General features: G+C 44.9%; 1 protein-coding gene across 9 annotated transcripts in view; it reads right to left on the bottom strand.

The window, feature by feature from the left end:
* RNF149 (ring finger protein 149) overlaps window positions 1–16,133 on the bottom strand; it is a 43,645-nt gene extending 27,512 nt beyond the window's left edge. For all 9 annotated transcript variants that reach the window (XR_002824567.1, XR_002824568.1, XR_002824569.1 and 6 more), the window contains exon 1: window positions 15,664–16,133. Coding sequence is in view for 5 of the 9 variants with exons in the window: in XM_023733964.1 (XP_023589732.1) it covers window positions 15,664–16,117 (454 nt within the window). In the remaining 4 variants the exon portion in view is untranslated. The remainder of the gene's footprint in view (window positions 1–15,663) is intronic.
* Window positions 16,134–16,139: the final 6 nt, after the last annotated feature.

The raw sequence follows: 16,139 nt of genomic DNA, 5'->3' as shown, positions 1-16,139 counted from the left end.
AGTCTCTATCCCGTAGGGTCGCTATGAGTCTCTATCCCGTAGGGTCGCTATGAGTCTCTGTCCCGTAGGGCCGCTATCAGTCTCTACCCCGTAGGGTCGCTCTGAGTCTCTATCCCGTAGGGTCGCTCTGAGTCTCTATCCCGTAGGGTCGCTCTCAGTCTCTATCCCGTAGGGTCGCTCTGAGTCTCTGTCCCGTAGGGTCGCTACGAGCTGGAAGCGACTCGACGGCAGCGGGTTTGGTTTCTGGTTTTACGGAGGGCAACACCTATCAAAATCTGTGAAATTCACACAACTCTTTGACCCAGCAATTCTGCCTCTAATAGCGTAACTGCACAGATGGATTATGTAAAAATGAAGTCTACATTGAGATATTTACTGCCAATGTTTTTTCTAATTTTTTTTGCTATCACAATCTAAACGTCACTCAGTAAGAAACTAGCTATATAAGTCACAGCATATGCACACAGACGGAGGTGGCAGATCTGTCAGCACTGATACAGAACAATAAAGAGAGAAGAGAAAAACAGCAACCTGCAAAACACTACGTGGACAGCAAGCTACCGTTTTAAAAAAATAACAGAAAGCTGCATCTACTCATATCGACACAGACTACCTCTGGAAGGAGAGCCCAGAAACTGGGACGCCTGACTGCCTCTGGGGAGAGGAATTCGGTGGCCGGAGAACAGAGGCGGGGGACTTACTCTGCACAGTGGAAACTCTATACTATGTGTACATATTACCTATTCAAAAAATAACTTTAAAATATATATATAATGTTCTCTGATATTACAGTGAAACCACATTGTAACACTATTTTATTGTAGAGAGACATTTAATCTGCTGCAAATCCACTGTGGGCCTCAGCCATCGGAATTTAGTTACTGAAATACAAGAAGGGTGCCCTTCTAAGGTGGCCCCTTTCTAGAAGCTGATCCTATGATCCAAGGCCCAAAAGTATCACTTAGCAAGAACTGCAGTATCCTGAGTACTCACACAACCTACCAGGTCATCACGGGGGACACACAATGCGTAAGGCATTTCCTGCCTTCAAGAAGATCAACATCTAGTAGCTGTGAAAGACAAGTATAGGAACAATTATGTTATCATAGTTACATCACTATGATAATTATACCATAATTATATGGCACTTTACAAGTTAAAAGCATTTTCATAAACCTCCTATTGTGGAAATGTTCAAATACCTATGAAAGTAGAGAGAACAGTATAACAAGCCCCCATGGACTCACTACTCAGTTAAAAGCTTCTATATAGAAAACAAAATTGCTTCTATGCTATGATTAACCAAACCCTTTCCTCTGGAGTCGATTCCAACTCATAGTGACCCTATAGGACAGAACAGAACTACCCCATAGGGTTTCGAAGGAGTAGCTGGTGGATTTGAACTGACGACCTTTTGGTTAGCAGCCAAACGCTTAACCACTGCACCACCAGGGCCCCGTACTATGATTACAACCGCATAAAATTTCTAGTAATGATATAATAGTCTTTGTGTGATAATGGGGAAAATAACTTTGAAGTGCTTTCGTGTATACATCTCATCTGAAGAAGATGCTGTACTATCATTTTAAGTTGAGGGCTCAGAAATCTAAAGTTGCTTGCTCAATGCCATACATCACCAGGAAAAGCCAGTGCTAAGGTCTGAAGACCTGGCTCATAGGTAGTATCCTTGCCCTGTTCACTCTTCACAGGGGACCTTGTGGTCAGATCAGAAAGACAGCAGGCTTCAGAGCTAGACAAACCTGGGTTCAACTCTCACCCTATTTACTATCCACTGTGTGGGTCTGGACAAATCAATTAATTTGCCAATGTTCCTTCATCTATAAGATGGGGAGGAGAACGATCCTATTTTGGACTGTCACTTATTTAGTAAGAAAAGGTGAATAACAAAGAGTTACAGAAGTGAGGAGATAACTTTCTGTGGGGTAAGAAGGAAATCTTCCCCTGGGAGGTGGCGTTTGGGTTACATCCTGAAGGACAGGAAAAGGTGACCAAGTAAATGAGGGGGCAGTTTCCCAGGCTGTAGAAGCATCGTAAACACATATTTGGGATGGTGACTAGTCCAGTTTGGCTACTGACTAAAATACATGTAAAGGTATCTTGTTCACCTCATCATCCCCAGGACCTAGCACAGTACCTGGCACCAAGGGTGAAAAATCCCTTGCTAAATACATGAATGAGAGGTGGAAGATTAACTGGGATTAGAGGGGTTCTTGAAAGGCTGAACTCTCACCCATGAGCTGAAAGCATTTATAATATCAACCTGAAACTTTTCACAGGAAATTAATCACAGTTCACAGAATTAAGAAAGTCAATCAAAAAAAAATACTGTGCACAGGATAAGGGCTAAACAGTTTGTTATACTATAATCATAGCAGCAAGAGTGCTCCTAGGAACTCATAACAACATGTCAGCCTCCACCGACAGACACGGGGTGGCTGTGCATGAGATGCATGGGCTGTGAATCGAACCCGAGTCTCCCGCATGGAAGGTGAGAATTCTACCAGTGAACCGCCACTGCCCCCAGACAGATACTACCTGTTCTTTATTTATTGGTTTTTATAGTCCTAGCATTGCACAGAATCAATCGACTGTTTTTAAATTAATGTAACTCAGAACAAAGAATCATTCTACCCTTTGATTTGCTTTTCCAGCACCTTTTTCATGATAAACTGGTGGCAGGGCAGTTATATAAAAACCCACTAGCTAGGGGTACCTTGTGCCAACCCCAAGGGGTGCCGCACCGATACAGGCACAGACATCCCAGCCCTGCCCCTGCCTCCTGACACGTCACCGTCTCTAGGCCAAACCTAGAGGGCTGGGATGCTCCAGGTATTCGGTACAACAACCACGGCTTACTCGGCCATTGAGGCAAATCACAGCTCACTTCCAAACTAACAGCTAAATTTCTACACAAAAAACAAAGAAACTCAAAGATTTGGGGTGGGGAGAAAAAGCTCCTAGAATTGGTCTTCCTCCCTAGGTTGAGCACTGCTCCCAATCTTGCTTGACTGAAGCCAGGTCGCCTGGCACAATGCCCCCTTCAAAGGAACTATATACTTCACCATTAGATGGCAAAACTCCTTGAGGGTATTTTCTGTTTTATTTTTGTCTTAACACTTAGCACAACGTCTTTGCACATAGTACAGGGTTGTACACCTACTTGTTGAATAATAATATCAAATACAGTATTTTTTTAGCTAGCCAAATCATCCTTAAGACAATTTAAAATTCTTCTGTGCCCAAAACCAAACTGCATGTATTTCCATTTCAGATGTCTTTGTTCCTCTTACCACGTTGTCAAAAGCCGAAGAAAAAACAAATCTGTTTTGGCTAATAACTTCAAAATTCTGGAGAGTTACCATTTTTCCTCCCAAGGAGACTACTTAGATTCCAACAACTTCTTGAACGAGATGGGAACTACTGAAATATTTAAAGTAGGGGATTAGATTTCTGTCCTAGAAAATTAATTCAGGAGGCAGTAAATGCATTTTAAAGTTCTAGCAAGAGAATCTCATGAACTGCAGACTTTCTTTTTTTCAAATAACTTGCATACTCCATCTTTTTTCCCCTCCTTAGAGAAATTCTGGTCAATTTATTATTTTTTTAATTGTGCTTTCAGTGAAAGTTTACAATTCAAGTTAGTTTCTCATACAAAAATTTACATACACATTGTTATGTGTCCCTAATTGCACTCCCTATACTGTGACAGCACACTCCCCCTTTACACCCGATTTCCCGTATCCATTCAACCAGCTCCTGACCCTCTCTGCCTTCTCATCTCACCTCCGGACAGGAGCTGCCCACTTAGTCTCATGTATCTACTTGAGCTAAGAAGCACACTCTTCACGAGTATCATTTTATGTCCCAGAGTCCAGTCCAATCTTTGTCTGAAGAATCAGCCTCAGGAATGGTTTTAGTTTTGGGTTAACAGAGAGTCCGGGGGCCATGTCTTCCAGGGTCCCTCCAGTCTCAGTCAAACCATTAAATCTGGTCTTTCTACTGCACTCCACTTTTCTCCTGCTCCATCAGGGACTCTCTGTTATGTTCCCTGTCAGGGCGGTCATTGGTGGTAGCAGGCACCATCTAGTTCTTCTGGTCTCAGGCTGATGGAGTCTCTGGTTTTTGTGGCCCTTTCTGTCTCTTGGGCTAGTATTTTCCTGGTGTCTTTGGTGTTCTTCATTCTCCTTTACTCCAGATGGGTTGGGACCAGCTGATGCATCTTAGATGGCCGCTCACTAGCTTGTAAGACCCCAGATGTCTGGTCAAATCTTTAAGGTTCAGCTCAAATGCAACTTAAGCCTTTTCAGCACCACGGATCCACCCCTTTGTGTACTCAGTGCATTGACGCCTCTTAGATTTGCCTCTTTTTGCATACCTACTATACTTTCTCCACAAGTCCCTACCCGTCACAGGTCTCTGGGTGGTATAAACAGTTAATGTACTCAGCTGCTAAATAAAAGGTTGGCTGTTTGAGTCCATCCAGAGGTGCCCTGCAAGAAAGGCCTGGTGGTCTACTTCCAAAAAATCAGCCGTTGAAAATCCTATGGAGCATAGTTTTACTCTGACACACACGGGGCCACCATGAGTCAGAACTGGCTCAAAGGCAACTGGTTTACTCCCCCACAAGATGCATACTTGTCGCTGTTGTCAGCTATCATCGAGTTGGCCTCTTACTCATGGAGAACCCATGCACAATGGGATCAGACTGCTGCCATCCACAGGGTTTCCACTGGCTAATTTTTCGGAAACTAGATTGCCAGGCCTTTTATCCTAGTCTGTCAGTCTGGAAGCTCTGCTGAAACCTGTTCAGCATCACAACAACAAGGAAGCCTCCACTGACAGACAGGTGGTGACTGTGTATGAGGTACACTGGCTGTGAATCGAACCCGAGTCTCCCGCATGGAAGGTGAGAATTCTACTAGTAAATAACCACTGCCCCCAGGCAAATACTACCTGTTCTGTATTTATTGGTTTTTGTAATCCTAGTATCACACAGAAGTACCCATTAAAGGGGTTCTGTGTGAACTAAGCGATGTGAAAAGTTGGTTTATCTTCTGGTACTATAGCTGAAGTGATCCAATAAGGAGAATTAAAGACATCTTAGCAGGGGAAACAGTGAACCAACTAGGAATATAAAAATCTGAAGCTATTATGCAAAACAGAGATGTTTTTATGGTTGGCACAGGCAAATTAGGAGGACTCAGAAATAAATGCAATTCCCTTTTTGGCTCTGTAGAATTTTAAATTATGTTTTGGATGATTTGGCTTGCTCAAAACTATTCTGCATTCGTGGAACACACTACTCAAAAGTCTTACTGTGAGAACTCTTTCCCACATGCATTACTTTATCTCAGACCTTCAGCTTTGGCAGTGCTGTTCCTGTTACCCAGAATGCCCTGTAGTCCAACTACTCCCACCAGACAAACACCCCAGAGACACCCTCCCCATTGACTTTAACATATCCTTCAAAACTCAACCTTTTTGGGAACTGTCCTAGTTAATTCCACCCTGTGTGAGGCCATGAGGTGCCATTTCTTTCTTCTCAAAGCACCAAAATACACTGTAAACTCAAATCTAGACTTTCACATCATTTGTGAAAGTGCAGCACTGAAAATCATCAAGAATTTATTCTTCTTTTCAAAAGGAATAGTACCATGCTCTGCGAACACAAAGTATGTGAACTCTCTGAAGGTCAGAGATTTCTTATCTATCTTTGTAATCTCCCTCCACCCCACTCTCTGGTCCCCACCCTGAATAGCTCTAAGCCTTTCCAGTACCTGTCACTCAGTAAATAACTGTTAAAAGAATGAAAGTGCCATACTTTAAAGGCCATGCCAAGATTTCAGCTGAAGGACCCACCTATTTACTAACCAGTAACACCTACATTAAGGGCAATACTCTACAAAAGCTTTGGTTTTGTTTATTTGACCTTCTTGCTTAAAATCATTCAATGTTTCCACCATTAATAGTAGGTCCTAAAGAATTAAGTCCAAGCTTCTTATTCCAAACTTGTGATTTAGCTTCTGCCTCCTGCTCTGGACTTATTCCTTACCCCCCCCCCCCCACACCTTTGGCCCTGGACAGACCAAATCTGCTAATGTTGATTTTACTAATACTCTTGTCCATGCCCTTGATCTATTTCTATCTATCTTGGTCAGGCTAACATCTAGTCATCTTTGCGACCCTACACCCTCCTACCCCCACATTAAATGCCCTTCCTTGCATTGGCTGGGAACTGAACCCGAGTCTCCCACATGGAACGTGAGAATTCTACCACTGAACCACCACAGCCCCCAGCAAATACTACTAAGGCTTTTCAGTACCATTCTCCCATTCCTTTGTGTACTCAATACACCAATGCCTCTCATGCTTCCTAAGCACCTGTGTGTGTACTGCCAGTAAAGGGCCAAACCATATTATCTTGAAGGTTCTGTTTACCTCCCCCACTAGTTCAACACTAGTGTTGGTGCTGTTGGAGAATACTAAATATACCATGGACTGCCAGAAGAATGGAGCCCTGGTAGTGCAGTGGTTAAGTGTTTAGCTACTAACCAAAAGGTCAGCAGTTCAAATCCACCAGCCACTCCTTGGAAACCCTATGGGGGCAGTTCATCTCTGTTCCATAGGGTTGTTATAATCTGAAATCGACTTGATGGCAATAGGTTTGGTTTTGGCCAGAAGAAAAAACAAATCTGTCTTGGAAGAAGTACAGCCAGAATGCTCCTTAGAAGCAACAATGGCAAGACTTCGTCTCACAGACTGTGGACATGTTATCAGGAAGGACAAGTCCATGGAAAAAGACATCACGCTTCGTAAAGCAGAGGGTCAGTGTAAAAGAGGAAGACCCTCAATGAGATGGACTGACACCATGGCTGGAACAATGGACTCAAACATAGCAACGATTGTGAGGATGAAGCAGGACTGGGCAGTGCTTCGTTATGTTGTACGTAGGGTGGGTATGAGTCAGAATTGACTCGATAGCACCTAACAACAACAGTTCATTGTGAAGATGGCACAGGACTGGGCAGTGCTTCGTTTTCTTGTACACAGGGTGGCTATGAGTCAGAACCAACTCAGCAGCACCTAATAACAACAGTTCATAAACTCCTCAACAGCAGGCATTGTGTCTTATGCATTTCTATCCCTGAGTGGGCATATCTAGCCCAAAGTGGCTCCTCCATAATGTCTGCTAAAGTAAATGGAATTAACTTTGGACATTACCACAATGGTTCCTAAAGCTGTTCTTAAAGTCTTTTTTTTTAAAAAAAGAATCACAAAACACTCATTTAAAACTAAAATATCTTGTACTAGATTCTAGTATAGACAAGCCATCAGTTTCAGAAAAACTGGAGGAATTCTCCCTAGGACTTGGAAAGAGACTAATATTATTCAACATGACAGGCAGACTACTGCTACCTACTTTGTAGAAAACCACTGTTACACAGTTTGAGGTGTGGAATCACCTTGTAGAAAGCAATCTGACCTTTGTTCTCAGTTCTTTCCAGCCCTATCAACACCTTAGACTAATGAATGGGGGATTACTAGACCAAGAGGGACCATTTGGGCACCCAATGCTGACCAAGCCTCATGAGGCATGATGTAATCAATCTGTCATGGCCACATGGTGAGGCCGATAAGTGCCCTGGGCCCTAAGGCTCAGAGGAGCTTCCTGGTCGGTGACCATGCACAGGAACAGGTAGTGTGCTCCTATCTGGGACACAGAAGCTCCATGTCGTGACCCCTCCCAAACCTCACCCTCTGCGTCTATTTGTTTGTATCCTTTTTGGTTGTAATAAAGTTGCAGCCATAAATATGGTATACTTTACCTAAGATTCTATTGAGTCATTCCAGGGAATTAACGAATCCACAGGAGCAGTGACAGCCAGCAGGGGCTGGCGCCTGTCTATTTGGCAGTCTGAAAGACGGTAACATGTAAGCTCTAACCTAGCTCTGGTGGCTAGGTTCTGAGAAATGCTGCATGGGCAGCTGGTCTCAAAGATGGTGTCAGTCTAACTTGTGAGCTCTGGCCCAGCTCTGGGTGGAGAGGGTCAGAGAGAGACGGCGCCGTGGGGCAGCTGGTGATGAGGATGGAGAAGTGGGAAAGTGAGGACTGCATACAGCCTCACATTCAGGGAACTGGATTCACACTGATCCTTACCACACAGTTAGCAGCAAAGGTGCGATTTGCTTACTTAGTGAACACAGGAACACTGAAGACCAATGAATCAGTCATTTTTACTGGCTGCAGCCAAGTTCTAATAAATATATGAAACCTCGGTCTGAGCTGTCTTCAGTGTCCTACACAGACATCTAAAATTCAAGTATGTCGAAAAGAGAGCCCACTTTATTCCTAACCAGACTTCGTTCCTCTTCTGATGTCTTAATTCCATTCATTCCATTATTAATTCTTTTCCATTTGAAAAAGTCATGATACTTTTGTACCCAACTGCGTCAAGTTCTGTGAGGGTCATTCCTTACCATTTCCACAGTCATCACTATAGTTAAAAAAAAGAAAAGGAAAAAACACACCCACTGCCGTTGAGTCAATTCTAACTCACAGCGACCCTATATGATAGGGTAGAATTGCCCCATAGGGTTTCCAAGGCTGTAATCTTTAAGGAAGCAGACTGCCACATCTTTTTCCCACAGAGCAGCTAGTAGGTTCAAACCGCTGACCTTCTGATTGGCGGCCAAGTGCTTAAACACTATGCTACCAGGGCTCCTTATCACTATGGTACTAACCCTTATATTTCTACTTGGACCAGTCCAACAGTGCAAGTGGACTCTGTATTTCCCGCTTCACCTCTGTCCAACCCATCAGTCACACTGCTACCAAATTATCTCCCTTTAAGTCAGTGCTTCAAAACTGGGGATGATTCCATGTCCTCCCCCTGGAGACATGTGGCAATACCCGGTGACATTCTGAAGCCCTGGTGGCGCAGTGGCTAAGAACTATGGTGAGCTATGGCTGCTAACCAAAAGGTCTGCAGTTCAAATCCGCCAGCAGCTCCTTAGAAACCCTATGGGCAGTTCTACTCTGTCCTATAGGGTCATTATGAGTTGGAATCAACATGATGGCAATGGGTTTGGTGACATTTTAGATTGTTATAACTGGGGGAGTGTCACTGGAATCTGGTGGGCAGAGGCCAGGGATGCTGTTAAACATTCTACAACACACAGGACAGCCCCTACAACAAACGATTTTCTGGGCCAAAATGTCAATGGTGCAGAGGTTGAGAAACTCTGCTTTATGTTAATAAACTACTTTAAAAAAAAGAAAAAACTACCTTCAGGCACTCCATTAGAATACAGTCCAGTTTTACTCTAGCATTTATAATCTGGGCTAGTCTACCACCCACTCATGAGATGCTTTCCTCAATCACTCCCGGGAAGATGTAAACAAATCTCAAACTGTGCCGCGCAGAAGGCCCTTACCACTTATGATCTCATGTTATCTTTATTTTATTTCCATACTAGATTGTATGTTCTTGAATGTCAGAAACTATATTCCATCTTTGACCCCGGCCAGGCACATCACAAAATACCAGCTAAGGTTTGTCTATTCTCCGTTTACACAGTTCATCTCTTTTGCTCATCCGGTAAATTCCTGACTGGCCTTAGTGACAATTTTGTCTCCCAGGGTGAAGGAAAATCAATGAGGTTCTTAACTGGAGACCCTGGGCCCTAGGGATTTCATCCATCCCCTTAAACTGTGTGCAAAAGTCTGTGTATTTGGGCATATTTGCAACTTTGCAGGGGAGGTGAACACAGTTTTTACTAGACTCTCAATGATTCCAAAAAAGTTGTGAAAAGCTAGAAAAGAACATCTGTGGGTCTGGGAGTAATTTAAAATGACAAAGAGGAACTAACTGGCCAAGAATAAAAGGGCGCTGGAGAAAAATAACCGCATCATCTTGGGTTTGTTAGCAGAAAAGGAGAAGTGTAGGCCACAGGAAAAGTTAGAATTTTAAGATCATAACTCCAAGAAATTCAACAGGCGCCATTCCGTGAGGCCTGGAAGCAAGGCTACCTTAAGAAGTTTGGAAGCTTTAAAAGCTTAGCTGCAATTACACGATGATCAGGTTGAGGAAGAAAAGATGCAAGTGTCCCACTTTGGTGAGTGGTGTCCAGGGTCTTAAAAGCTAGCAAGCGGCCATCTAAGATGCATCAATTGGTTCCAACCCACCTGGAGCAAAGAAGAATGAAAAACACCAAAGACACAAGGAAAATATTTGCCCAAGAGACAAAAGGGGCCACATAAACCAGAGACTGCATCAGCCTGAGACCAGAACTAGATGGTGCCCAGCTACCACCAATGACCGCCCTGACAGGGAACACAACAGAGAGTCCCTGACGGAGCAGGAGAAAGGTGGGGTGCAGAACTCAAATTCTAGTAAAAAGACCAGACTTAATGGTCTGACTGAGACTGGAAGAACCCCAGAAGTCACGGCCCCCGGACTCTCTGTTAACCCAGAATTAAAACCATTCCTGAAGCCAACTCTTCAGACAAAGATTGGACTGGACTGTGGGACATACAATGATACTCGTGAAGAGTGTGCTTGTCACCTCAAGTAGATACACGAGACTAAATGGGCAGCTCCTGTCCGGAGGTGAGATGAGAAGGCAGAAAGGGTCAGGAGCTGGTTGAACGGACACGGGAAATCAGGAGTGGAAAGGAGGAGTGTGCTGTCACATTATGGGGGTGACAACTAGGGTCACGTAACAGTGTGTGTATAAATTTTTGTATGAGAGACTAACCTGAGCTGTAAACTTTCACCTAAAGCCCAATACAAGAAAGAAGGAAAGAAAAGATGCGGAGCTGCGAGGCAACACCAGAGGCTTTCCGACGGACGGGGATCTCACTAAAAATCAGCATAAAAATGAGGGAAAAAGGACACTGAGTTGGTGGCACAGATTTTTAAAAACCATGTGGCTGGAATCACAAATAAACTGCGGCTTGCAGATGCTGATAACAAGTAAAACACTTTTAAAGTTATACAGGCAACCTGTACATAGATCAAGAGGCAGTTGTTCCACTAGAACAAGGGGATACTGCGTGGTTTAAGTCAGGAAAGGTGTGTGTCAGGGTTGTATTCTTTCACTATACCTACTCAATCTGTATGCTGAGCAAATAACCCGAGAAGCTGGACTATATGAAGAAGAACAGGGCATCAGGATCAGAGGAAGACTCGTTAACAACCTGAGTTATGCAAGTAACACAACTTTGCTTGCTAACAGTGAAGAGGACTTGAAGCACTTATTGATGCAGATCAAAGACCACAGCCTTCATTGTGGATTACACCTCAACATAAAACAGAAATCCTCACAACTGAACCAATAAGCAACATCATGATAAATGGGGAAAAGATTGAAGTTGTCAAGAATTTCATTTTACTTGGATCCACAAGCAACACCCACGGAAGCAGCAGTCAAGAAATCAAACGATGCACTGCACTGGGTAAATGTGCTGCAAAAGACCTCTTTCAAGTGTTAAAAAGCAAAGATGTCACCTTGAAAACTAAGGTGTGCCTGACTCAAGCCACAGTGTTTTCAATCGACTCACATGCATGCAGAAACTAGACTATGAATAAGGAAGACAGAAGAAGAATTGACACCTTTGAATTATGGTGTTAGAAAAGCACATGGACTGCCAAAATAATGAACAAATCTGTCTTGGAAGAAGTACAACCAGAATGCTCCTTAGAAGCAAGGATGGCGAGACTACGTCTCACATACTTTGGACATGTTATCCGGAGAGACCAGTCCCTGGAGAAGGACATCATGCTTGGTAAGGTAGAGGGTCAGTGAAAAAGAGGAAGACCCTCAATGAGATGGACTGACACAGTGGCTGCAACAATGGGCTCAAGCATAACAAGGATTGTGAGGATGGCGCAGGACCAGGCAGGGTTTCGTTCTGCTGTACACAGGGTCACTGTGAGTCAGAACTGACTTGACGGCACCTAACGACAGCAACAGAAAGATCGAGGAAGAAAGGTTAATTCTACCGCCTGAAGCTGAAGGTACACTGTGGGCAGACAGCAATGAAAAGGTGGGCTCCCTGACTCTTACCTGGAGACAACTCGCAGTGTGAGAAAGAGCAGAAACTCACTCAGAGTTCAGAGAACCTCAGAAAAACCTGGCTCTGAAGCATGGCTTCATTTGTTATTATGTTTGTCATCTTGGGCCAGTCATTTAAACTCTTTGAGTTTCCTCATCTGTAAAATGAGGTGAGAGTACCCACCTTAAAGGGTTGTCAGGAGAATGAAGTGAGCCATGGTATGCACAACGCTGTCTGAGCACAGCAGCCATGTGCTGGGCACAGTTACTCATTTAAAAAAATCGCCAGCTCCCTGTCTTTTCTCTCAAACAATTATACTCCAGCTAAAAAGGTGAGAATGGCCATTGATAATGGGAACAGAAGTTCACAAGAAGAGGGTTTAAAACTAACATGAGTTAACTTGTCTGGGTCCAGATGAACTATATGTCAATAACATAAGCAAGCAAGATTGCCGAACCATGCTTAGAATAAGTGCCATTAGCCTGTGGTTATTAGGTTCCGTTGAGTTGATTTCGACTCATATCAACCCATGTGACAGAGGGTTTTCTTGGCTGCCATCTTTACAGAAGCAGATCGCCAGATCCTTCTCCCACAGAGCGGCTACGTGGGTTCAAATCACCAACCTTTCTGCTGGCAAGTAGGCACTTAACCTTTTGTGCCACCAGAACTCCTTATTAATAATAGCCTAGAAATATACAAATGTCATAAAAAAAATGCATGAGTAGATTTAGGAAACTGTAGATCGATGAGCCTGCTATTTCAAAGAAGAAGTCTCCATTAAGATGTATGTGCACCAAGAGGTGATTACAAGGGCCCAGCATCAGAGAATCACAACACACTAACCTCTTCTCTTGGACAGTACTAAACTGGGGAAACACTGTCGATACGATGTATCGGGAATGTTACCTGAAATACGACATGACCTCTCATGACAGTCCTGTGGAAACACGCCGCGGGTACAATGACAATTAGGTAGATTTGAAATCACTGGGACAACTGCAGCAAAGGTGGTGCCTAGACCAACGCCAGCACATGGCCATCTGCTCCCTTTTCTCTTACTGTAACTGAGGAACTGTCCCTCTACCACATGAGGCCACTCCCTCCACGAGTATCCTGGATCCAGCCTTCAGTCATCTCTTCTCTCTCCTGGATCTCTACCAGACATTCCTATCAGATTTCAAATATGCCTTCCTATCTCCCACTCTGCCCTCTTCCCCCTGCGTTTTCTGCCCTATGTCTCTATACCTCCCCCAACCTTTAGTCAGATTTCTTTGCGAGTTGTCTCCACTTCCTCACCTCCCATCCCAACTCTGAAATGGGCCAAATCCAATGTCACTTTTCTGTCCTCGTTTTACACACACTGTTAGGTTCAGAACTTACATCTGTGAAACCAAAAACAGAAGCACAGGAAAAAGGATTTCTGACTTAGAGCAGCAGAAATTCTAAAGAGATTTTAATCACGGTAATTTCAGAACAAAGAAGAAGGATCGGCAGTTGGAAAATATGGCCTTGGTGATGGTAACAACGCTGGAGATCGTAAGATACAATTTTGCAAGAACAAGGACTTATGCACTGCAAGTACTTTTTTTCTACAACATAAAATACAAAATACCTCACCGGACAGACAGAGACGATGGAAAAGCATTGCCAACTCAACCGCACCTAATAACAACAATTTCAGCATGAGTCACTCGTGGGATGCACAAAGCTAATGGTACCCTACAAGGCATACAGTACAGGAAGTCACTGGGTTAAGAACATTCAACTTACGGACAACTCCTACTCAAGAACAGACTGCCATAAAGCCTATTACATTAAGATTCTGAATTAAACACAACGGTTCCTCATAACAAACACGAGCATGTTTTGCAATGCTCTGGAGTTCACAGCTAACAACATCTCCCAAGCCAGGCAAGCTGTGGTCGATACTGGTAATCAACTGCAGGTCACAGAGTTACTCGACTCCCATGCCAAAGAACAGACCAGTGAAGACCTGACGGAACCAGAGCAGCAGATGACAGCATCTGAGGAAGGAGACCAGGACCTAAAAACTCCAGAACTGACAAAGTTTTTGACGAAAGAGTTAGCTGAAGCCTTTCGTCTCACTGAAGCAGGGATGGCAAAGTTAGAGGAGCAAGAGCCCAACACAGAGAGGTTCGCCACAGTTCACCGCAGTTACCAAGGGCCTCAGCTGCTACAGGGCCATTTAGGACGAGAACCAGAAAAGCTCTGCAGAAATCGCCCCTGATGCAACTTCAAGTAACTGACTCCGGTACTAAACCTCCCATCTCCAGCAGCAGCAGCAAACCCTGACTCTCCAGCCCCAGCCCACCATCTTCTGCATCATCCAATTATTAATGGTATCACGATGCCATCTCACGAATGCCCCTTCCGGTGTGCAAGACACCCATGCAACGAGAGTAAGTGTTAATCATGATCTTTTTTCTTTTCTATCTAAACTGTTTTTAAGAATTTTTTTTTAATAGTACTGTATACCTACACCGATTCTCTCTTCAGTATAGTGCCGTATGTACTTTTATTATTACTGTATTATTATGTTTAAGATGTTTTAGTGTATTTGGAAGTGTTTCTTAAGTGTTTTACACGCACAGAAAGGTAAAACATATACTAAGACAAACATTTGACTGACACTAAATGAGAACCACATGTACCTGTTCTGGATTTACTTACAAATTCGACTTCAAAACCGACTTAGGAACAGATCTCGTCCGTAACCTGGGGACTGCCTGCGATACACTCACTCAGCTGTGTACTGGTGGTATTTCATCTGCAATTCAGTTCCAAGGATGTCATTTTTCCAAACAAGAAAGGCTTTAAACTACCATTACTGCCTGAAGATGCAAGCTTCTGCCCTGGGGAGTGCGTGTGTAGGAAGCACACAGCCTGGCAAATAGCAAGCCCTTTTCTTGAATGGACAAGATAACTTTTAAATTTTCATCGACACTCAAGAGTCAAGGAATCTGGCAGAGTTAAGACAGTATCACAACCCTATATTTAGCAAGTGAGAAAACACACCCGAAATTAAAATTCAGGCTTTCTGACTCGAAGTTCAGAATATTCAACCAGGACATGTTTTATGAAAGCTAAGAAATCACAGTGCCACCAGGAGGTACCGGGACAGGCCGATCCGGGCATGCGCTGGAGAAGGGCTTCCATTCTATCCCTCCCAACTGGGGAAACGCTGAATGGAGAGGGCCCCTGATTAGGAATCATGAGACTTTGCCACCGGTTAGAACCACACATCTCCTCCGGATTTTCATTTCTTTAGTTCTCACCACTCCCCTGCTCCAGAAACCATCTCCCTTCACCTCAGCGACGAAAGAAGATCCATCCATTCTAGTCTGTAGACTTGCCTCTCTTCCCAAACAGGACGCCAGAGGACGCCACTGAGCAAATCTAGTGTTTCCTTAATAGCTTCTGACAGCAAAGTCCAGGAAAGTCGCGGCCCCGTCCCACTTCGCAGCCTGCTGATCAGCATCACATGGGAGAGCGAGAAGGCCGTGGGCCATTGGCACGCTGAAAAGGTCCCCCCACCTCACCTCCCGCGCCCCGGCCGCACTCACCCGCGTGGGACATGGGCGCGGTGAGGTTCCCGTAGCGCTCCTCGTTGTAGATCACCACGGCCGAGGCGTTCCTCCGCGCCGCCACCAAGACCTTGTCCTTGAAGGTGCAGCCCCCGCGCGCCACCAGAGCGACCCAGGGCGCGGCACCCTGGCCGCCAGGCGCGGGCACGTGGAAGCGGGTGTCCGGCGCGCAGCCCTCGGGGTGGCCGTCCGGCGCGCGCGGGGCGCCCAGCAGGCCCTGTGCGCCCTCTTTGGGCGAGTTGTCGCCGAAGCGGCCGCTCTCCGAAACGCTCCGCACCGTCAGGTTCGTCTGCAGGTCCACGTACGCCGTGCTCACCAGGGCCGAGTACCACTCGAGCGCCCGGCCCCCGGTCCCCGGCGCGCACAGCGCCAGGGCCAGGAACGCCAGCGCGCCGCGACTCCGCGTGGTGGCTTCCGGTCGCCGCCAGGCCATGGCCGCGCCGCAGGGCTGTGGC

Source organism: Trichechus manatus, unplaced genomic scaffold (genome assembly GCF_000243295.1).
Source record: "Trichechus manatus latirostris isolate Lorelei unplaced genomic scaffold, TriManLat1.0 scaffold00004, whole genome shotgun sequence".
In the NCBI taxonomy this organism is placed as follows: Eukaryota; Metazoa; Chordata; class Mammalia; order Sirenia; family Trichechidae; genus Trichechus; species Trichechus manatus.
This window is presented reverse-complemented; position numbering and strand designations above follow the sequence as displayed.